This window comes from Vanellus vanellus, assembly GCF_965231255.1.
Source record: "Vanellus vanellus genome assembly, chromosome: 16".
NCBI lineage: Eukaryota > Metazoa > Chordata > Aves > Charadriiformes > Charadriidae > Vanellus > Vanellus vanellus.
The window spans coordinates 2,023,615-2,048,075 of NC_138921.1; the positions used below are offsets into that span (position 1 = coordinate 2,023,615).

Sequence of the window (24,461 nt, forward strand, 5' to 3'; positions counted from 1 at the left end):
CAATTTCAGCCCCAGGTTTCCTGCGTGACTGCAGGCCAGCCCTGTAATTTAACCTGCATCTCAGTTTTCCATCTGTAAATTGGACATTATTTCTCCATGAGTCATGTGGAGATATGAAGATAAAGTGCAGAAATGATTGTTTGACACAAGTATCGGTCACAAGATCCTCGCAAATTCCTGGATTAATACATTAAAGGAACTGCAATGAGCGCCGTCTATTTCCTAAACACTTTTTTAAAAGTATCAAAATACAATTGAAAAACATCCAATGCTATAAAGAGTAATTATTCTGATAGATACAAAGCCTAGAGAATTAGAAGGTACACAAGCAACACGTAGGAAAGAATAACGTAGAAAATTTCCAGGTTCACAGAGCTAAGAAATGTAATAAATTTAACGAACGCATGAGCAACACTAGATAAAATGATTCTGAAAGTCTGTCCATTGCTTGTCTCTCTCAATTACTGTATCATTAAATCATGAGGCACAGCACCACCCAACAGGGGAAAAAAAAAAAATCTGTTGAAAAAGTAATAGTTTAAGTATTACATCTTCCCATTATATATTTCAGAAAACCCTTAAAGTCTTTAAATACCTGAGATATATGTAGATACATATTTATCTCAAAGATGAAAATGTACATGCCTGAAACTTTATTTTTACGTGGTGTTACGGAACAATCAGAGATAAATGCAGAGAAATGGGTAAATTAAGAATGAAGATAGCAGCCTAACTACAAGACTTAATTAACTGTGAAAGAAAAGCTACTATGTTAATTCATTCCTACAGGTCAGACCATACACCAAACACGGCACTGTGCAAATCCAGACACGCTTTACAATGTGGACAACGTGCAAAAAATCTGCATAAGGGAAATCTAATGAGATTATTTTTCTTATGCTTCCTGAATGGTAAAACGTGAGAACGTCACCGTGTGCAAATGGAAAATACCCACTCTTCAAAACACAGAGTGGTAAAAACTATGGACCTGACTGACCTTCATCACTCACTCCCCTTTACTTCATGTCACCGGTACAACAGTACCACAAAAAAAGAAGTAGTTCTGCCTCCTGCGTTGCGAATTTTCTGCAGAAGGCTGATCTCAGCACCACAGGGGCACCGCGGTTCTGCTCCACCTTCCCAGTGAGACTGGAGCCTGCCAACCATTTCCCGCTTCGCCCGCACGCTCTGCATGAACTTGAATTTTATTCTCCTCTCGCCAGCTACTCACACGGATGGGCCGACTCCGTCCCTAGCTCACAAAAGCTGGACGGCTCCGCAGAGATGGCAGCTCTGTGAGGAACCCTTTGATCCTTTGTCAAGTGCAGAGGTGAAACTGGGACAATATATTCCAGCCAGACAACCACCTCCGTCAGGTTCTTCCTTCCGAGTGACTTTTTTTTTTTTTTTTTTTTTAAAAGAAAACCAGCATGCTTTTGCAGCACTGAGGATGGGCTTCACTATCAGCTGCTTTTGGCCATTAAAACTTGTGATACTTCTTAAAGGATTTTTCTGGATAGCAAATGAGAATACTGGAAATAGTCCCAATCATCCACGCTGCATACTGCCAGAGGTTTTTAAAAGAAACACACAAAACTACACAAAAATGAAATATTCTGTTTGGGTTCTCCCTCTTAACTTTTCAGCCACTGTGCACGTCATGAAAGCCTAGATTGTCCTCTGAGAAATGAAATCCTACTCTTAACGTTTTGACCACTCCTCCTGAAATTCCGGTATTTTATGAGGCATTTTAAGCCCAGATGGATATTTTCGAAGCATCCCAATCAACTCTCAAAATCAGAGAAAAAGCAAGCTGTATTTTTTGTGGACTTGTGCCTTCCAACTATAAAAGCTGATCACGTTTCAATTCTCCCATTACATACATAGATAACAACTTACATTTTTTTTCCCCAGAAGTTGATACTTAGATAGATTTTGAAGCCATTTAGTATATCAAGTTAGTGCGTGGTTGAAGCCCATCTGTTTCAGTGAGGGAGAGAAAAGGACTACAAGGAGACCTAGCAAGACATCAACATGTCCGCTGTCTTTCAGTTTCTGAATTTGGTTAAGAGGGAAAAGACCCGAGTCTAAAACTCTGCTCTGAGGATTTTTTTTGCCTATTTTCAGTAACTGCTAACCATAAGTAATAAGAACAGAATCACAGGAACATTCCTCAGCCCGATAATTGGGACACTTTTCTCAGATATGCGAATTGTGAGAGAAGAGAGCCTGAGATGGGAGAGGGCCCGGAACTCAGATTTCCTTATATTCAAACAAGTTCTATAATCACCAGCATCCCAATTTTTAGCTTTTATTTACTTGTGGGCTTCTAAAACTTTCCAGCAAGGATGATATTTCACTAAAATAGGTCACTGTCTTGCAGCTGTGAATGAACCTCAGGAGCAGCTCAGGGACTTCCTTCTCCTTCACCTCCTGCTCCTCAACATCCACATTGAAGACCACTGGTCTAAGCAATTACAAAAAAATGCGGGCACAATCAACACAAAACGTTTTAGATTGAAAGTTGCTGCCACAGTGAAGAAAACGTTATTAGTATTATACACGAGTGACTAAATCAAATCCTCCACAATAATTTCCTCAGGATATTCACATACGGCTTTGCATATTGATCCCAAAGTAGCTACGGTGGGAATCATAGAATAGTTAGGGTAGGAAGGGACCTTGGGAGCTCATCCAGTCCACCCCTCTTCCAGAGCAGGGTGTCACCCAGAGCAGGTTGGACAGGAACGCGTCCAGGCGGGTTTGGAATCTCTCCAGGGAAGGAGACTCCACCGCCTCTCTGGGCAGCCTGTGCCAGTGCTCTGCCGCCCTCACAGCAAAGAAGTTTTTCCTTATGTTGAGATGGAATTTCCCGTGTTCCAGTTTGTGCCATTGCCCCTTGTCCTGGCGCTGGGCACCACTGAAAAGAGTCTGGCCCCATCCTCTTGCCACCCGCCCTTTAGATATCGATAAGCATTGATAAGAGCTACTCTCTCCTTTGTTCAGGCAGAACAAAACTAAGACTGTGCGACAGACATGCAAGACATTACAGGACACCTCGCTGTACGTGAAGGTATACTATACCTATATAACGCCCCCATACAGTGTATTCACCAGCCAGTGAAGGAGTGCAAGAACTTACGTACAGAAAAAAAATCCATCCTGGAATTTTCCAGGTTCAATTTACAACAGCGCAGGCTGAATTTGTTTAAGCCTTTCTTTGTAAGTTCCGGATGACAGCGAACAGGCAGTTTCTAGTCAAAACCTTTGTGACTGTCCCCAAAGTGGTTCCACATACCTGGCCGACACAAATCCCCGTGCTGTTCCTTTTCACTAGCATACACCTCCATACACCAAGCGTGGTAGGCAAACGAGAAAAGGTCTTCTATCTTGGAAGGAGGGCGGATGGCATTGTTCAGTCGCTTGAGCCAATCTTGACACTGCTCAAAAGTAGAAAACTGACACCTGTCCCAGAAACAAACATTTCTCTATGAATTTTCAGCAAAAGGTGCCAGACTATAAGATCCGACAGGCTGACTATGAAAACATCCGTGAACGCTAAAAGTGAGAACAAACATCTTACCGATAACTGAGTTCTGCTTTTACATACATTTGAATGGATAATAAAAATGAAACCTTTGGGTATTAGTAAAGAAACACACACTTAGGACGTCAGAATAAACCGTAAGCAGGAAAGCAACGTTCTGTGAACGTGAATAAAGCAGCGGCATGCCCTGCTAGTCACGAATGCGACAGTTATGCACGTGTTTACTCTAAACCCAAGGACGTTATCACTGAGTTCAGTCTGCAACTTTCCCACAATCCAGGACGGGAGCGCATTACAGTGCCTCGCTGACTGGTGGTCTCAGACGGAAACTCCCCAAACCATCACATACATTATAATCTACGCATCATACTCCCCTAAACAAGAACACATTTTTTATCAGACACAGGAGAAACAGCCCTTTCATTGATATGCTTAATTTGAGAATAATGAGGACAAACTCCAGCATCTGAAACCTTCCATCATTCCCCTATCTCATAAGCCAGGATTCCCTTTCCTGGCCTTGGTGGGAAGCACAAACAATGTTTTTGAAACTGTGCTTTGCCTAACATTACAGACTAACATCAACAACTAGTGAGAATATTCCCTGCGCTGGAGAGACTACTCTTCAAAACAGTATATTCAAGTTACATCAGCTTGTCCTTTCGAAGAGGATTCCCGGACCCTTTAGAATAAAAGGGTGGAAATAAGATCAGTGATTTATTACGCTCTGACAGATTTCTTCAAGATTTTATAGTTGTAAAATATTCACCGAGTATTTACATTCAGCTCGGTCTGTGTTCTGCTGCATTCATGGTTAACGATAGCATCTGTATTCTCCGAGGGCAGGATTTATTACCCCTACCTGCAAATAGCTAAAAGTCAGTCAGGGGAAGGAAAAAGACACGTCAATTCATGAAACGTGCCTGAATAGCTGTGAGGAACTGCAGCCTGGAGGTGTTTATTTCCCATCGCTGACTGTAAAGCAAACCGAGATGACTAGCTTGGATTGGATAATTCTCTATTAAATGTCTATAGTCAGACACAATACATCTTACCCCAAAGACCCCATTTTCTTTCTAAATTCTAAATACAGTTAGTATTGCAAATGACAAGTACTAACTCCACTTGAGCCCTGTTATTCAAAACACAAGCAACTTTGGTCATGAAAAATAACATGAACATGTTCTAAATCTCAGACCCATACTTCCATCATCTTCCAACGGTCAGTATCATCGAATACTGATTCTTGGAGACGCAGTTTGAAGGAAATTCATAGGGAAGGGCATAAATACAAATAATTTGTATTCATTCTACAACCAAAGAGAAATAACAAATTAATGTAGAGAGGGAGGGTGACTTCTTTAAATGTCAAGAGCTACAAGTTAAGAGGAAGTTAAATATTTAATTCAAATTAAACTAAATATTACTTCTAAAGTAAAATCAGTCCTCATCAAAATACAGCATTTCAGGAAGCAGCTGGCCTGTTAAACATTCTGAGTGCTCAGATATGACTGGGGCTCATTTCATTATACAAAGGGTACTGCCAGCAAACATTTAATCAAAAAGAAATGTTCCTTTCTTGTTAATTAAACTTTATAGATCAAAATTAATTTCTGCAGCAGAAAAGGAGGAAACAGCAGCAGCTCAGGCTCAGTAGCTCAGAGGCTCCTGGGGCAGACTGAAGGCTGCTGAAAGACAGACATAAATTAACGCTCCCTTCTACGTGATGCTACCTACCTACCCGGGATAGAGTGGGTTGCAGACCTGGCTTTAACTTATTCCCTTCGCTTTCTTTTCCAATAAGCTACTATGCCTTAAGGACAGTAACCGTACCCTCACAGCTGTTAAATATGCAGGGTGGCTGCCACGATCCAGACTGAAGGTTCCACGTAGAACCGCACAAGCCCACAATTTAACCCTCCAAACCCCCAATCTTGATTAAACACTTTTCTTTAAAGTGTGTGTTTCCGCAGTTTTATATCTCACAACTAATCAAAGCAATACATTATAACTGATTGTAAGGCAGGGAGAATGCAGTGAGATTAAAATTTATTTCAGAATAAAATCAGATTGGCCACTCCAGCTCAGACCAAAGTCTGCTGCTATACTGTATCACAGCAAGCAAAACAGCAGCCCCTCTTGCTCCCATCCTCTTTCCAAAAATGCCCAGCTATCATATGCAAAAACAGACAAAAGAAAATCTTTTGGAGAAAAGTGAGTCCGCTAAGTAAGAAAAACACATTTCCTTCGAAGGTCACAGCTGTCCACAGCACAAGGAAAACAAAGTTACCCCCCACCCAACATCCAGCCTCTTCATACCTTATAACCTTGCAGTCTTTGCAAGTCAAGTGAAGTTGAAATATATCGCGGCACTCAACGCTTTCTATAAGCTGCAGTGGAACCTGCAATTAAAAAGATGATATCATTTTATTTCCAACAGCACTAACACTGTAACTTCTTTGCATATCTCACAAGGATTTATTATAGGACTACGTGGAGTCTGAAAAGAGAGAGAGAAAAACAAAGAAAACTAACTACTTCAGTAGCTCTGAAGCACGGTACCATATATCAGTAAAGTTTCTAGCTCCATTGCTGTATAGTCCAAAAACCTTAAGGGATTGCATGAAAACAGCCGAGAAGACTGCGGCACTGGTGACACATGCGAAGGCACAAAAAGCAGCAGAAACCCACAAGCTTCTCTCTCATGGAAGCATCTTTCCTTCTTTCTTCTAGGTCCAAATTTAGGGATTTAAGGAAAACAATTTTAGCTATTGGTGTAAAAAATGACCTGCTAAGCAAGAGCCCCCTTAAGAGACTGCTGCAGTCCAGATGCTTGTTATATGGAAATATCCCATATTTCCTCTTCAGGGAAAAGCCATTTGGCCTGTTGGGATCACCACGCATGATCAAAGCGGCCATAGTAAGAGTAATAAAGCTGAATCGTTCATTTTTAAACGTGTAGTTTTATGCGCTCATGTTTTATGACACCCGGAGCTAACAGAAGCTTCATCAGGCAAAACACGCAAGCCCACGCAAGCCTTTAAAGATAAGATAAGAAGAAACCACAGGATGAAAATATTAGTTGTCATTAATATGTTTTGGACCTTTACCTGAAACAGGTAAATGTATGTTATTGTCTTAAACGAATAAAAGTTAGTATTCAACTATCTCACACATAACTGTCTGAATTCCAAACACAGAGAATTTAGCTAATACCGAGAATAAACATGAAGTGTAAAACTGTTTGAATTGTTTATTAGATTAAATTGAACATTCCGCAAGGCAACAAAACCTCTGCCATGGAGATCCTTCAACAAAAAGGCTATCAGGGAAACACTCCAATACTCTATTATCTCCTTTGCCATCAGAGGAGTGTGATCCAGCAGTTTAAGGTCTGGCTCGGGGCTTACGAGATGCGGCTGTAAGACCCAGTTCCGCCAGCGCCTTTCCATACGACTCAGGGCAAGTCCCTAAAGGTCATCTCCCATCAAGGACCTGGGGTGAGGAACCAAAACAGCTTCTACTCAGGCATCACAAAGCTTAATAAGTACCTGATTTCAGTAGAATGAAAAAAAGGAAATGGAACAAAAAACAGTAAGCAAGGGAAAGAGATGTCTCAGAAATACAAAATGCATCTCACGCTTCCCTGCCAACTCCAAAGTCAGAGTCCAGAGCCCTCTTCTGAATGCAAATGCCCAAATAATTCTCCAGAGCTCACAATCCCCAAAAGACAACAGGCAGGTGTTGTCTCAACCTGTATCCTTGCCCTTTAGTCAGACCACAGCCAAGCAGCAGTGCTGGATTCTTCCTTAGCTGGAAAAATACTGACCCTCGTCTCCCATCCCCAGCGAGGCTGGGAGAGGCAAGTCAGTCTTTGTTGCAACTGGGCCACTGAAGAAGAGAAAATCCATGCGTGAGGAGACCAGGCAAGGCGGTGTCTGACTTGCCAGCCCAGTAGTTTGGGTATTCAAACAAAGCTGGAACTCGAATTCTGGTCCATGTTTTCTCTATTATTACTGGTTTATGACCTGTGATAGTCTAATATAGATTACGTAGCTCGCAACATGAAGGGGCACATGAAACGTCGCTTATCCCCTGTGAGATAAGCCCTCTCTTTACTCGCCATCCTTAAGCTCCAACAGCCTGCAGGGTCACCTGCAGGGAACGAGCACCGTGAAGATGCCGACAGACTCAGAGACCAATGTGAGAGTATTCAAACACATTACAGACAAGATCAGATGTACCGATGCTACACAGTTAACCGTTTTAACTGCTGATTTCTTCCACGCCTTCTACTTGATTCTAGTCTGCAAGGTAGAGAAATTGTTGTGATAGTTTGGTCTAATAAATTAAGGGACTGGAACGGACCTCAGACTGGAGAATCTTACATTCTTTCTTGCCGACTGGACAGCCTCACATCCGCCAATAAATTATTTAAAACTACCACTGACTTACATGTCCCCGACACGGAAAGTAAGGTACCTTTCACCAACTAAAGGAGTTAAGACTCTGGAAGACTCACTTTTGTAGTCAAACACTCCTTTGTCTGTTAATGTTCTTTTTTTTTTTTTTTTTCCCCAAGCCCTCTTTTATTGCATTCCTTCCCGTGCCCATCTTCATTTCAGCAGTTCTTCACCCTGCTCCCTCCTTATAGCAGTCTTGTTCTGGCTCCTCTTCCTCCTGTCTGCACTGTAATGACACACTAAGTATTCTTCTACTCCTGTGTTGTTTTTAATTTCCTTCTTTCAAAGTCACTCTTTGTTCTACGCCCTTTCAGTCTGCCCTCTGCTCCACAGCCATTCTTTTTTCTCTTTGCAGTCTACATGCAGCTCACCGTCTATTTCCTTAGAATCCACCGGGTCTTCTTCAGGGCAACCTTCATATCAATCTTTTTAATTTTCTTTTCCGCTCATAAAAATCTGTCCTCTGATCCTCTTGCATTTTCAATCTCTTTCCTGTCCATTATTCCTCTCCCAGTAAAACTCCGTACAATTATCTGCCTTCAGTCCCCATTCTTCCCCACTGATAACCTTCCATTTCCATCGTTATATTTCTCAGGGTGATGCATGCGGCAAGTCAGACACCCAGTGCGGTTAGCTTGCTCTTGAAAGAGCCATCAATTCTATTTGCAGGCACTTCACCGGATAATAATAGCTATCGAAAGAAAGCAGTGGAAAAGCAATCATTTTTGCTTTCATAAGAATAAACATGCATTGTTATCCAAGGCCAATCACATCGCATTATAGAGAGTACTACAGCATTGCGCTCTTGGAGTATCTGTCTCTTAACTGTCTCTTCTTTAAAATGATCTCATTTTAAACTATAGCAACGTCCTACAACTCTATCTTTTTCTTTTTTAAATCATTGTTGGTTTTTTTTTTTTCATTTTAATTGCTGGAACTGCCTGTTATCTAACAGCAGTACAAGATACATTTAGAGAAAAATACCTCTGTAGTTAGAAAAAGCGCAAGTTATGTTTACGCTGCGGCAAGAACCCACCCCACGGCTCAATCCTTGCCCACAATGCCAAGTGGCACGCAGTGGCCCATGGCCAGGCTGCTGTAAGCCAGCCCCTTCCCGAGTGGCCGTGCTATAGACTCCACCCCACACGCTGCTCGGCCGGAGGCTCTCCATGTGGCACCCAGAGGCCATGAGCCGTAATTAGTATTTTCTTCTCATTCTCCCAGTTCCGAGCCTGAAATAATGTCAGGGTTAAGTTACAGACTGGTTGCTTTAACCAGCACGAGGCCAAGGCTACGTGCTGTACGCCCTGCAGCGTGGTAGAATATAACATACAGAGGAACTCAGGATGCAAGGTCAGCTCAGAAGGTCTTCGAGGACTCTCCTAGGTGGAGAGGGTCAAGTACCTCCGTGAGATCTAATTCGTATAACCTTCAAGCACTACCTGAAGCAAATTTTGCTTTTCATTACAACTGGAGGCAATCCTTTAGTCCCTGCCCTCCGCTTTCACAATTCACATGCGTTGTGAGCAATTTGAGCATCAGGACCTGAGAATGAAACAAGGACTACGCTACTGGTTAGCACAGGTGAACCCCAACTGTGCTACATATGTAAGGAAGACACCAAACCAAGCATGTTTTCACGCGAAGCCAAGTAACATAAAGCTCTTACTAAAACTCATTTACTCACCAACACCGACAATCTCGCCAGCATGACTATTTCTTTTTAAACTGTGTCCAAAATCTACTATTTGAAAGATGCTACATGCAAGTTCCCCGGTTTCATAAGCTACACTAAAATTATAATTCTCCCATAAATGCAATTAGCTCACAGGGAGAAACCGATTTGACAGAAACGCTCGCCAGCTGCAAAGTTTGACATTTTCTTAAGGAAAAGCCAATCAATAGAGCTCAGCCTGGGAACCAAACTTCCCATGTGCACCGAGAGATCACTGTTGAGTCTGCAGTTTTATCCCATGGATAAATCTAAGTCAACACTTTTGAATGTCATAATCCCTCCGATTTATGCACGGTCTGCTGGATCTTTTGGTTTTGCATTTAAAACACCATGTTGCTATTACTACTGTGATCTAGGAAGTTATCCATGGAAAAGATTTATGCATACAGCTGTTTTCTGCAGTGTTGCAATGTGAGCGTTATCAACTTTTAAATGTATTTCTTTTCAAGCACAGGTGCAGCAAGCGCTCTAGCAGCATTGTGCTACTCACTGAGGTTTCACAAGCATCGTTCTGACAGTCAGGCTATGGAATTGTAAACAAAAAGAGAATAATGACGTAACAAAAACCCCCAAAGACCAGGAATCCGCTTTTAACTGGATTCCATTTCCTTCACGCAGGTGCCTTTACTACAGGGCAAGCACTTGACACGCATGCTGCTTTCTCTGGAGGACCACTTCTACCATGAGAATATCCCAAGATACCTCAAGAGGAGATGCCTGCATAGAACAGCTGCCCATTCAGACACAGGGAATTAATGTGTTTTACAAGTGATATAACACAGATATGTGCTAAAAATCCTCTTTCTTACACAGAAGTACTTCGCTGAGGGGTACGAGGTTGTCAGTGTGACTGGACTTCGTCAGGACAGGGATTCTTGAGAAAATGGTTAAAAATAAAAAACCCAACTCCTAACGTTAGTAAACATCTATACATTTTTAAAAAGGTCTTACAGGTGTTTTCTGAACAGCTCTAGCAATATAAACCAGTAGGAAAGAATCAAGGTGAACATCATCAAAAAGTACTCAGTGAAGATTTAGCTTAGAAAATCACTGTCTGATCAATAATTTTGATCAACAATAACCAAAGGGACTATTATTCCAAAATTTAGCAATTAAAATATGCTTCCTAATCACTGCAAGTATCTTTTATGCTTACAGGTATTCCAAATCCTGTCTGCCTTGGATTCCAGTAGAGTTCATGCTAAGTTATTAGTGATGATCATATTTGGTTCCATCAGAATAATCTATATTCTGCTCCACCTCATGCACTATCTAATAGAATCTTTCTGGTTAATGGTGCCATACGAAGAAGGACTAACAACCTTGGAGATATCAGATGGAACGAGAGGGCAGAACACTGGAAAGTCAGGGAAGCAAAATTAATACGGTAATACTGACAAACCTTTATGGACTCTTTCCTGAACACTGACAAAAGATATGGTTTAAGAACAGATAATTTTTTTTTTTTTTTACTCCTTAAAAATATTCAATTGAAATTTCTTGAAAATGAATACTCTCAATTACCCTAAGGACAGCTTTGACAGTAAGTGCAGTACACGCATTAGTGCCTTCTCTAATAAAGTAACTCGATGATTTCCCGGCACTCCTCAGGACAAACTCTTGTGTTCTAGGGCTACTCCTGTTTCTCATGTCTCAGCTCCTTGTTTATAAATATTCGGTCCTTTGCTCTGTCACTTCTAGTTGCCAATTTCATACAACATTCAGTCTCTGAATTTAAAAAAAATAAAATCTAACAGTAAGTAATACAATACAGATTTACTATGGCAGGCCCCTTGGCAGAATACAGCCTTAGAATTCACATTCATATTACAAAGCAGCAAAAGAATCCTATAAAACACAAACACATGCCTCGTAACACAGCTTCTCTTTGGTGCCGGCAGTGTGGAGAGATGCATCTGGCGGCACTGCAGCTGAGGCATCCCAGCACCTACCTGGCCCCTGGCTACCATTCCCACTCACGGTGGCACCTACAGCTTAACTTTTAAGTCTCAAGATATTCTGTAATTAATCATAAAGTTTAAGAGAAGTGAAAAGTAAAGTTATACTACCTCTGCACGTGCGCATACTTGTATCACCTCCTTTGTATGGTCAGCAGTAGAAGATAATAGCCCTTAAATTTCCAATTAAATTCTTGTCGTCAAAAATCACTTTGAGTAATTGCCATGTTCAGAAATAATACCTTTATTTGCTGAAAAAGCCCATATCATCATGAATTTTAGCGCTTTGATGCTGCACACAGATGTTCACCAGCCTAGCAGGCGTGCCTATTCAGCCTACCACATTGACAACTCAGGAACTAAAATAGCAGTTAAAGTGATTAACGATAACTATAAAACAGGCACATTTCCAGGCCGTAGATAACACGGCTATATGACTAGAGACAACATAAACCAGTAAAGATTGAGTTTCAGTTAGTAAACAACGTTTTTACAGAGTTAATAATTCGGTTCTGGCACTAAACAATAAAAAAACAATTTAAATTTAAGATTGACACAGCATCAAAATTTAAATGTTAGGTGCACAGGAGATCTCGCGGATGTTCCAGACCACTGTGTCACATGTGTCTCAGTCATGTATGCATTGCACACTTGTCAATTCTTATATTTTGTTTCCCTTGCTTTCCTCAGCTTTGGGATAACATGCAGTTTCCATGTTTCACACTTAACTCACCACTGCATAGCTCAGGATTTGTGACTGATACATGGCAATTGTGAACAACTAGCCAGGGTCAGGATTGGTCTTGAAATAAGGAGATTGGTTAAAAAAAAAAACAAAAAACAAAAAACAACATCATTGGGAAAAAAAAATAATGCTTTGATTCTATGGATTTTATTTTACTGGGTTTATTACAAATATCAACAAAAATATTTCTGTGCCACGTATAATGTCCTATCAAATTCCATGCATAGATCCCAAATGGTATTACAAGTAGGAAGACATATGTCAGCATTATACTACTGCAAAAGACTATACAACACCCATTTAATTTATGTCTATGATCATGAGTAGCTGGATATGTAACGACTTTTAAGAACGGATACTTAGAGTAAAGCTCTCTAAAGAAAAGGGTAGGCATCTGAAGCTTAGGTCCACCTCAAGATCTCTTAGGTCAACGACTGTACTCATACTACCCAACTTCAGGGCGTGTAACTTCCGACACTGGACCTACTTCCCCCTTCTGAAGCTCCAAGCAAGGCACGGATCTAGCTTAGGTGCTCCAAACAGCCCTCTGGATGGTCTTTTATTCCTCTACTGAGTGTAACCCGAGCTTAGGGCGAACAAACGGCTGACATAGCCAGCTGTAAAGAGCACGTACAGTTGAGCGACGTGAAGTTTCCTTACGAAGCCTGATTCTCAGAGGTGCTGAGGCACCTTTTGATGGCTAAATATGCACCTGTTCTCACCGAAAAATGCAATTTGAACATCATAAAGAGATTTTTCATTACCGCTAACCTTAAAAGGCAGGATTACTGTACTTTTACCCTAAATTCCCATACTTGGATTGAGTTCAGAATACCTGTATTACCGCAGTAGCACGAGTAACACTTACATTCACAACAGACTCCTTGAATTTGATGTGAAGCCTGTAATTAGAAAGTGCAATGATGGCATCCTCTGCTCGTCCTACGTACTCCGTGCTCTCACCATGAAGTTCAATGAACGGGACCTTCAGAATGGGAAGAAAAATCCTTCAGAAACCGTTTATCAAAAATATATACCTCCTGTAAGCATACGCTCAAGAACACAACATGATAAAATCAAAATGAAACGCTGCTGAGAATCCAGCCTAGCTATTACTGCTAAGGAGGAAAGTCTTGGGTAAGCTTGGTTCAGAGGCTAATTGTAGCCTTTTTTTAAAAGGATTCCTCATTTTCTCTTAATTTTTCTGAGCAGTGAGTGCTTGGTCAGGGCAAACAATGAATTTTAATGAAAAATCTGAGCAAAATAGCCTCACGTTTTGGCAAGCAGTCTGACCAAGCCTTTGATTTATGCTCTCACTCCTTACTTAATGGAGTGGCATTTCCATAATGTTATTAAATTCGTCCTAAAGTAGGCAAAACATATAAGATGAATAATCTTTTATGCTGTTGGTCCCCAATGTTCATTAAGCAAGCTCAGGTAACCAGCTTAAGACTGGATAAATGCTACACAGCATTTGTCAGCTGGACAAATCATACTTTTTCCTTCCAGTTTCTCACTGCAAATGTGAAAATGCACGACACTCTGCTGTTTTATACAGTTAGAAAACCTGCACTCACATTACATTGCACATAAAAATTACAACTCTTTAATTAAAAACGTGACTTAAGCCCAATTTAGCTGAGCTGGGTGAAAAGTGTAAATGCTCAACTTGAAAATAATCTGGTTTTACACCTACTTAGCTTAAATCAATTCCAAATATTTTCTATTAAAACAAAACAAACTACCTCCTCTACATAAGAGTGTCCACATGGATAAATCATTTGAAATAAACTGATTCCAAAAGGAACTCTGCAAAATTAAGAAACCAAAAAATATCCATTTTGTGCAACATAAGCCTTTTGGCTTCTCAGTAATAAGAAGTAACGGCAGCGTTTAACTAGCTTACTGTTATTGTTTTTAAAAAACAATGAGTTCTAAACTGTGGAATTGAGATTACTACGTAAGTAATGGCTATATTTTTCAGACACTCTAAGGAAACTCATGTAATATAATGGACAAGCTCTCTGTCCTGTCAACAGGACATAAGTATTTAAAAGGAAGATGTGTTTCTCCTGTTACTGTGCTGAATTGCGAATGAAAATTCTACGGGAGAGGCCAGAGAATACATAGGTCAACTAAAGATACTGTGATCTTAACTGGCAAGGAGTAGCGTGGTGATTACCTGAAGGTTCTCATCCTCTCGGATCAGCTGCTTCCTGGGAAAAATCTGATTAGCCTGGATGCATTCAAGGCTGTGCTGAGTCTCTTCATCCTGAGAAACAAAGCGTTACAGTTAACTCCAGTACTGTCACTTGCTGTCTTCTTCACCACACAGCAAGCTGTCAATGAAAACCCCAAACGGGACGCGCTGTTTAGAGAATTCAGGTATCAGTAACTTACTAAAGTTACTAACTTTCAAAGACAAGCACTCAAACAACTGAATATGGTATTAGTAACAGGTTTCCTTCCTGCAGCCTGATTAACGAAGTCATTAAAAAAAAAAAAAAAAAGGACATGTAATAGTATTAGGAAAAAAGCATTAGCCTAGCCTAGTCCAGCACTACGCTTAAAATTCAACAGCCCCACATGTAAACATTCATTCTCTGATGTTTTTTAGATTTTAGCCTATTCTGCTCTGTTAACAGACCCTACAAACCCCTTTTGCTTACCATGACAGGCCCTGGGTAGGAGGAGAAATCCTCGTCTTTACTCACGATGCTTTGAGGGTCTTCTTCACTCAGAATTAAAATCTAGAAAAACAGAAAAGTGAAGCGATGAAGTTAAATTAATTTTCTTTTGGCAAATAAACACAAATTAACTTTTAAAGACTGAGAATTCAGCTGTTAGAAAATGGCAAGCAAACAGTAATTATGAAAAGATGAAATCCATATAAACTGACTCTCCTGAGAGACAAAATTGTTTCAAAATGTGTCTGGCTCCTTCTGTTCATTCTGAAAAATCATCTTTGAATGTACTGCTGGGAGAATACCCGTCTGAATGCAGCAATTAGACCACTGTTTATATAATTTAAATTAAACCATGTTCATCTTTCTTTTCTAGCTCACCCCGAATTTTCTCCCAAGTCATTCGCAGGCAGCAATTCACAATTACAAAGGTTATAAAACCAACCTTAGGTAACACAGGTTGCCGGATCCTCCTGAAGTTTTCTTGTTTCAACGATGGCATATGAATTAGAATTCATATACGGATAAAATTCCTCACTTTATAGTTATGACTCATTTTGTACATCCATGGATGTATCAAAATATCCATTTTCTTGCACCGACCTTTCCAAGGGCCCCAGATCACTACGCGCCGGTGAATTGCTCTCTCTACTATCTAACAACCCCCCACTTTTTAATTATCTGCAAATTTTCTGGAAATATTAAACAGCACACAGTCTTGAAGTTGATGCAATTGACCCTATTAGGAACTTAACGATGCAAGTGAATACAGCAGATACAATCCGTTTCTGAGATTTATCTTATATTCAATTTTTTTAAATTCAGGTAGGCCTTCCCCTTTTTAAAAAAAAAAAAAAGACTTCATTCAGGTATTTTATGGGTTTGGCAGTCTACAGCACATAAAAGATACAAATGAAAATGTAGCAGTTGAGTTCAGTCAGTTCTCAGTTCATATGTTACCTTACTTATAAATGTATTTTTAATTATCGGTGTTGTGGTTGACAGAGAAAACCACTTTGAATCCATGAGCTCACAGGCACGCCACCACCGCAGGAAGCGCTCTTATATCATACAGATATATTCCGTATATCATACAGAATCCCGTACATCATACAGAATATTCACAAAGGGAAAAGGAGCGGCAGATGCACATGTTCTGACGCTAAACCAGCCCACTGTCTAAAAATGATCAATGAGAAGAAAGCATTGCACTGTCTCCCAAACCTCTGTTAAGCAGGAACATCGCAATAAAGAAAATGCCTTTATTTCCCCCGAGTAGGGGAGAAACAGTATATAAAAGCTTGCAAATTGGTTCAAGATTGCACAGCTTGCAGAAAGATGTGTATATGTGTGTATATATCTATATAAAAGGAGGAAATTATGAGCAGAATCGAGCTGGAACTGCCACTGATTCACTAAAAATTAATGCAAAAAGCAGATACAAAAATCTTAATTTTAAACAAACAAGAAAAGCAAAAGCTAGAAGACTTGATAGAAGCCTGAATCCATCAACTATGGAAACTGATAAGGAAAAATGAAAACACAGCACAGAAATTTCCACGCCTGCAAGAACAATGGAGAGTAGGAACATTCTATAAGTTATCAGAAACGAAGGAAATCTAGAAATGCTATCTACCAACAGCAAGATGAAGATGGTATTACTGTTAGCATTTTGGTTTTAAAAAGGCAGAATTATTTAACATTTTTGTTTCAAAAGAAGCAGGAGAAGATAGTTCATATGTAACCCATGCTTTAATCACAATGATTAAAGCTAAAAAGGCCATAAATTCCCCAGGTTTGATCTTTAATATATCAGAGGCCCTAAAATTCCAGCCCTTGTATTCAAACCAAGAGCTCATGCTGGATTCCAGCATGACTTGGTGTTTTACGTACGTTGTGGTTGGGTACACTTATCTTCCAAACCCACGTCTACTCTTGACTTGAAGATACCAAGCAAGGAGGGGTTCAGCAGTTCTCCCAAACGCAGCCGGTTGCAGCTTCTAACCTTTGGTTCTCGCTGTATGTTTTTCAGCTTACGTGATGCACCATTCTCCTTAATCTACAAGATTTAAAAAAAAAAATGCCTCCCCCTCAAATTTAAACCGATGGCTGGCTAAGCAACAGGGTTATTTGTTCAACCAACCTCTGCCTTGCAGCTCATCCGTCAGGGAAGGGGCAGACTGGATTAACTTTGCAGTATATCCTGATATAATGAAGACTAATGATTCAAGAGACGATGGGTTTGAAAACTGTAAGGATTACGCAAATGGCCCTCTCCACCCTTAATATTCCGATAAGCTCACACAGTCAGCTGCCAGGTCTGCCGCCAGGCAGAGGAGTGATGGAGAGAGAGGGCATATTTATAGCACCATTTTTGAGACGGACGCCTCAGGTACCGTTTCTGTGGGCTGCCGGCACCGCTGCCTTCTGCAGCCTCTGCATCCAGCGCCAATCCTGCTTTTCCCCAATAGCAGCCACTGTTAAAGTCATTAAGAGCAAACATTTCCATATACATTTATGTACAACTCGAACAAAGCTGTACTTGTAGGGAGGTGATTCTGCCCATTTACTCTACTCTGGTGAGACCCCACCTGGAGTGCTGCATCCAGCTCTGGAGCCCCCAACAGCAGAAGGACATGGACCTTTCGGAGTGGGTCCAGAGGAGGCCCCGGAGATGCTGGGAGGGCTGGAGCCCCTCTGCTGGGAGGAGAGGCTGGGAGAGTTGGGGGTGTTCAGCCTGGAGAAGAGAAGGCTCCAGGGGGACCTTAGAGCCCCTTCCAGTGCCTAAAGGGGCTCCAGGAGAGCTGGAGAGGGACTTTTTACAAGGGCATGGAGTGATAGGATGAGGGGGAATGGCTTCAAGCTGGAAGAGGGGAGATTTAGATGAGATATTAGGAGGAAATTCTCTCTTGTGAGGGTGGTGAGACACTGACACAGGTTGCCCAGAGCAGCTGTGGCTGCCCCATCCCTGGAGGTGTTCAAGGCCAGGTTGGACGGGGCTTGGAGCAACCTGGGCTGGGGGGAGGTGTCCCTGCCCAGGGCAGGGGGGTGGAACGAGATGGTCTTCAAGGTCCCTTCCAAACTAAACCATTCTATGATAGCTTTAAACATGAATAGTAAAGCTTTCTGAATATAAAAAAATACTTTGCTATTTCCGAAAATTCCTTCAACTTCAAGCACAATTGTCAAAGAAAAACAGACCTAATTAAAAAGATGAGCTTTAATACAAACCTAAAGCATGCTTAGTATTGCTGATGAAAAGTTTTAATACATTAGGCACTGTGCTGCAACAAAATTGTTCTTTTATACTTCAGATTGAGTAGATATATTTGTTTTTAAAGTTTACTATATAACCACCTATATGATAATAAAAGCAGTATTAGCTTAGAGAATTAGCTCTTTTAAAAAACTTCTTAGAGTTGTGCTCCTAAAATCCAGCACGAACCATTAGCGCAGACTACCCAAATTACTGCAGAACAAGTTTCTTACTCTAATCACTGCGTTCAGCTGCAAAACAGCTTCCATCATACTACTCTGGCTTTTCACATGAATGTGAGAATATTCCATTTTACGGTGAATTTTGGGAAAGCTGCATGAAAAAAATGTGGCTAATTCAGTTTTAATCAGGATTATCAGATATGAACTGTGATGTTGCCAAGATAAATGGCACAAGAACTTATAAGACTGGTTCTAAAACAAATAGTTTGCACGCTCCTGCTGCTTCTAGGTATCAGTGAAACGCTTTATCAACTGAACTCCCACAACACAAAACTATTTCTAAAAATTGTTGGGAAAAATAGCAAGAAACATTGAATTGCTCTAATGAAGTTCATTGATCTGATAGACAGTGAATATTACTGAAAGAAAAAATTCATTTCCCATCATGGCAACAAGCCGATCCCAACTCCCTTCATGATCTTGTAAGCCACAGATTGAGCCCAGGGAGAAGGAAATACAGCCCTGGGACCAGGGACGGGGACCACACGCCGTTCTCAGCAGCAGCCCATACTGAGATTGTGGGAATTAACTCTGAAACCACACTTCCAATCTCCATTTCTTTCTATAGCAAAGCTTTCTAACCCATTTCCATCCATACATTCAGCAAACTCTTCCAGGTTAGTCATGGGAATAGAAAAAAGGTTCCCAGTGGTTGCGTGACACCCAGTAAGGGGATTTGTGACCCTCACTTTAGGAACCCTGCCTTAGTGGTGAGGATGAGGACGTTCTTCCTACTGCAAACCCCAACAAGCCACTCCATTGAATTTTATCCACGATAATTAAAACACCGTGCGACTTTGAAGGACGGCTCGATGCAAAGTGAGACTAGCACAAACTGGCTGAAGAAATCTCTCCTCGGGTTGACCCGCACCATCTTTTTTGATTAGTGGCAGAATGGAATCAGAATTCTCGTTTTGTTTAACTGCAGCTGGCAAATAATCAGCTTTTCCATGACAAAAAACAACTCCCAGAAATGAAATGGAAACATTCAAACACAGCTTAGATAAAACTGACCAAGAAAACACCTTCATAAAAAGCACCCTTAAATTCAGGCTCCCACTTATAAATAAGATCACACATAAATGGTAGATAGCTTATAAATAGTGTAGAGAAACTTCTTTTTATTGTTAGAAATAACATTTATTTCTTTCAGGACTGAGGCCAAAAAAGGTTATGTTATCAATTTACTGTGCTGCCCTTTCAACTGTAGTTTCACATATATTAAATTACACCAAAAAGGAGGTCTTGTTAATTCTCCGTTCTTATGTTCTGCTTGAAAGGATAAATGATTAGTAAAGGTTGTAACCTCAGACTCTTGTTCAGTCAGTATGGGAACTTCTTAATTACCTTTCATTTCAGACGTGCCTTCTGGTCTAAATTATGTATATAATTAAGACTAGCAATAACCATCTGTTTGGCAATGGTTCTAAACAAAAAAGATTATCTAACTAAAGGACCATTTAAATTCACGTATATTTAAATGTAGTTGGATTTATAGCAAGGAAAAAGAAAAACCGGAGGGTAAAAAAGGAAAAAGGAAGTACCCAAGTGTTTCACTTTCTTCCCTCGCCTCCCCTGTCCAGATCCTGAATTCCATTCATTTTAATATCAAAATCAAGTTGTGTTGTCCCTCAGTCTCAAAATATAGTTATTTACGTACTGTCTCACAGTTGCCCTGTAAAAGTTTTAGATAGGAATCCAAAGGTTTTGACAAAGAAGCATTAGAACAGTTGAGCATGAAATACTCAAGAATGCGATCCGGCTTTAGCAAAAGATGCTTCTGTTACAGAGCGAAAACACTTCTTCCCCTTTCACAGGTGGAAGGAAATTATTCTGAGATAAGGATAAACACTTAGTTTCCCACATTTCAATCCCTGACAGCAAGGTTTCCCCTCTTTCCTGCCACCACATGTAGAATAACTGAATAGCTTTCCTAAGTATTTACCGGGAAGTAGCTAACAACATGGGCATTTACACGTTACTCGGGAATAGGAGCAGGACAGAAAGAATCATGTCTGAAGGTTCTGTGTACAACTAAGAGGCGAAAGTAGTCTTTTTCTTATAAATAAAGATTGCAAATTCCAACTAAGTAAAATACAGGGTTTTGTCTAACATCTTGGAAATGCTTTATTTAATTAAGAGAGTAATCAGTGATAGCTGTAGAACCCACCATCAACAAGTAGCTCATCTTATCAAAATAATATACTTACCAAAGAATAAGAAATAATAAACCAGTCCTCTTTGTCCCAGAAAGTTTCAGATGATAGTCCTCCAATACTTCACATTGGCAACTGCAAATAAAGAAAAAAAACAGTATTTTAGAACATGAATCTTCAATTGAAAAAAACCCACTTGTTACATAGCCAGCAACTTATGGAAGAAACTCAACTATTTGGCTAGTTTGTCTTTATTAAAGAGGAAAAGTATACAGTACTAACTACAATCTAAGTCATCATAACTATTGAGATCTTAATAAGCCCAAAGAGGGAATTTAATGACTGGATTCTGACAGGTACACATGTACTGGTTAAGGTCTCTCTTCTGGTAGGGAAGAGTTCAGAAATTGTGGCCACAAAACAGTTCAAAATTTTTTTAAACTTCTTTGGTACGCAGAAGTGGAAACAAAATTACTTAGTAATACGAGGTACAGGAAAGCTCTGTTATAGAAGATCCAACTGCTTTTGTACTGATCTTCAAAAGCATCTTAATTTTACACTAAAAATAGCTTTCTTCTCCCCTAAGAAAGCAGACAAATACCCCTAAAAACTGGTTATCACCTAAGTACTTTTGGACAAAGCTGCAAAAAAGCCAAGGTGAACGGCAATGCTCCTGTAACACCATTCCTCCCAAGCCCCATCTTTCTGACTTTCCAAGTGTTGTAGAATTATTTCCTAAAATATAAATTTAAGTATTGCATTGCAAATATACATTTGTCAAAAAAAAAAAAAAAAAGGGGATAAAACAACTGATCTGATACATTCTGATGCTGTCACTTCAGTAGGTATTCACTGACATCTTCTATAGCATCCGAAAGACTGCTCCAACAGCTTGAGTCACAGCGGACACCAAGTTCTATAGTAAACCACCCAAAACCTAAAATTAAAGTTTCGGACTAAACCCAACCATTCCTAAAGCACGCAAGCAGCCAAGCTGATGGAGTACCACTCCCTTGCAGCCAGTGTACCAGAAGATTTGCTCTTCACAATAACTCGGAAGCTATCCCAATAGCATACTGCATATGTATGTGCCTGGAAAGACTAACATAGAAACATATATATGTAAATATATATATAAATATATATATATATATAAAATATATATATAAACATACAATCCTGCTGCTAGAAATAGTTTGCTCGTGTTCTGCTGTACCACAACTAGTGATAATTTTCACATTCTGGTCCATTAAAAAAATAATCTCTATTTGACTTTCATTATTCTTTTAGTTTATGGCCTATAACAGGAAAAAAAAAACAACAATACTTTCAGTACACAAAAAAAGGATATATAATTTTAGGACTGACATAGTAGAAAGAGATAGTTTAAAAGGTACAAACACGTCAAGCAAAAGAAATTCCAACATTTCGCATGGTGGACACGCTTTAAGGGTCTCTCACATGTATCTACATTCAGCTCTTACTTTAAAAACCCATGAGGATGCTCTGCTTTAACAGAAAACACCCTACAAATGACCACAGCTGTTACAAACCTCAGCTAATCACGAATCACAATTTTATAAAATAGTTTCTAAAATCAACGTTTGATTACCTGCAACGGAGGTCAAATTTATTTTTTTTTTTTAATTTTTTTAATCTCTCAACCACCAAGCCAAATACCCATTCCAATAGCTTTAGGGGTTGATAAATACGGCACACGAAGCAGAAAGGACAGTTTTACTTTGAGATACCAGCTGGATCACACAACAAGTTCAACTTTACAGCTGCTTGGTTGGACAAAGTCACCTTTGAGGGGAGTACTCAGCAAGTTTATTAAGCAAACAAACAAAGAAAAGCTGTGAAGGCAGACTACGGGGCTCTTCGGAGATACTTTTCTGGCCACATCCTTGCTTTTAAAAAGACAAGATACACATTTAGGGTAGCAGGAGGTAGACTTATTTTGTGTGGTTTAGGTTGAAGAAAAAAAAAAACAAACAAACAAGCAAAAACAACCACCTTCACAAAATCTGCAACAAGCTTTTTATTGAATTTAATGAGGTTTGGAAGAAGCCACTGAATCTCAAGAGTTTTGTAGCGAAATTTCAAAACAGGAGAAAAATGTTCCAATATAAGCATTAATAATTCCGCTTTATTCCTGCCAGTATTGAGAAAACACTCCGTGACATGCTCATTAGCATTCCTCTCGCAGGGCTGCTAGTCACAGATAAGCACCTCAAATGTTATCACTTCCTAAGTCAACAACTTGTGCCAAAATAAAATAAAAAACAAAAAAGCTGACTGCAAGAAGAAACATCACTATGACTTCTCCTGCCACCTCCAACCCACTAATTACTTACAGGAGGAGTGACCCCAAGTACTGGTGTATGGCTGTTTAATTAATACAGCTGAGCACATCTAAGTTTGCCGCCCATGAGGTGGGAGATGCAGCCTCCCCCCGCCTGGTCCCACCTTTGCGTTCGCTCTTCTCTTCGACCCACCAAGAGCAGATTCAGCACCATTAGGACAGCCAAGGGTCCAAGAGGGAAAAGGGAACGGGACCTTTTCTTTCAGTAAATCCTACAAAGTCAAACGCATCTGGTACAGGAACTGGCTTGGCACCATCCTTCTTATTAGGCTGTCACATCTTCATAGCTGGTTCCATTCAGATTTTTTTTTTCATTTAAGCACAGGTGCTGAAGGACATATTGGACATATTGTCCAGTTTTAAACATGTAAGAAGTTATTCTCCTATAGGACTCCAGCACTTAAGGTGAAGTAAACAGGAAGACCCAAACTAAGCTTTTTCTTTGAACCATCTTCTTAGAATCCTTCTCCATGGGCTCTTTCGGGAGGTTAGACATTCAGTGCACACTGACTAGCACATAGGTCTTGCCTCCATTGTTTTTCCTTTGAAGATCATAGAATGGTTTGGGTTGGAAGGGACCTTAAAGAGCATCGAGTTCCAACCCCCCTGCCCTGGGCAGGGACACCTCCCCCCAGCCCAGCTTGCTCAAAGCCTGGTCCAACCTGGCCTTGAACACCTCCAGGGATGGGGCAGCCACAACTGCTCGGGGCAACCTGCGCCAGGGGCTCACCGCCCTCACAAGAGAGAATTTCCTTCATCTAAATCTCCCCTCTTTCAGTGTAAAACCATTACCTCTCATCCCGTGGCTCCCCTCCCTGATCAAGATTCCCTTCCCGGCTCTCCTGGAGCCCCTTCAGGGCCGGAAGGGGTTCTAAGGCCTCCCCAGAGCCTTCTCTTCTCCAGGTTGAACACCCCCAACTCTCTCAGCCTGTCCTCCCAGGAGAGGGGCTCCAACCCTCAGAGCACCTTCATGGCCTCCTCTGGACACACTCCAAGAGGTCCATGTCCTTCCTATGTTGGGGGCTCCAGAGCTGGACACAATACCCCAGGTGGGGTCTCACCAGAGCAGAGGGGCAGAATCCCCTCCCTCACCCTGCTGGCCACACTGCTGGGGATGCAGCCAAGGATGGGGTTGTCCTTCTGGGCTACAAGCACACATTGCCAGCTATGTATGGAGAATTACAGAAGGAGGATGATGTATCAATGACTGTAACAGTGAAACACAAGGACTAATAGAATTGGAAAAACTCCAAATAATGGTTGAGCACTGCAACAGGTTTCCAAGCTGCAGAACCTCCATCCCTGGAGCT

General features: G+C 40.7%; 1 protein-coding gene across 5 annotated transcripts in view; it reads right to left on the reverse strand.

The window, feature by feature from the left end:
- The window catches only part of MTMR3 (myotubularin related protein 3), an 84,593-nt gene that overhangs the window by 30,355 nt on the left and 29,777 nt on the right, over positions 1 to 24,461 (reverse strand). For all 5 annotated transcript variants that reach the window (XM_082491691.1, XM_082491690.1, XM_082491689.1 and 2 more), the window contains exons 3-8: positions 20,841 to 20,921; positions 15,118 to 15,198; positions 14,631 to 14,720; positions 13,317 to 13,433; positions 5,867 to 5,949; positions 3,299 to 3,465 (exon numbers count right to left, since the gene is read on the reverse strand). In XM_082491691.1, the coding sequence (XP_082347817.1) occupies positions 3,299 to 3,465; positions 5,867 to 5,949; positions 13,317 to 13,433; positions 14,631 to 14,720; positions 15,118 to 15,120 (460 nt within the window). In that variant the 5' untranslated portion in view covers positions 15,121 to 15,198; positions 20,841 to 20,921. The remainder of the gene's footprint in view (positions 1 to 3,298; positions 3,466 to 5,866; positions 5,950 to 13,316; positions 13,434 to 14,630; positions 14,721 to 15,117; positions 15,199 to 20,840; positions 20,922 to 24,461) is intronic.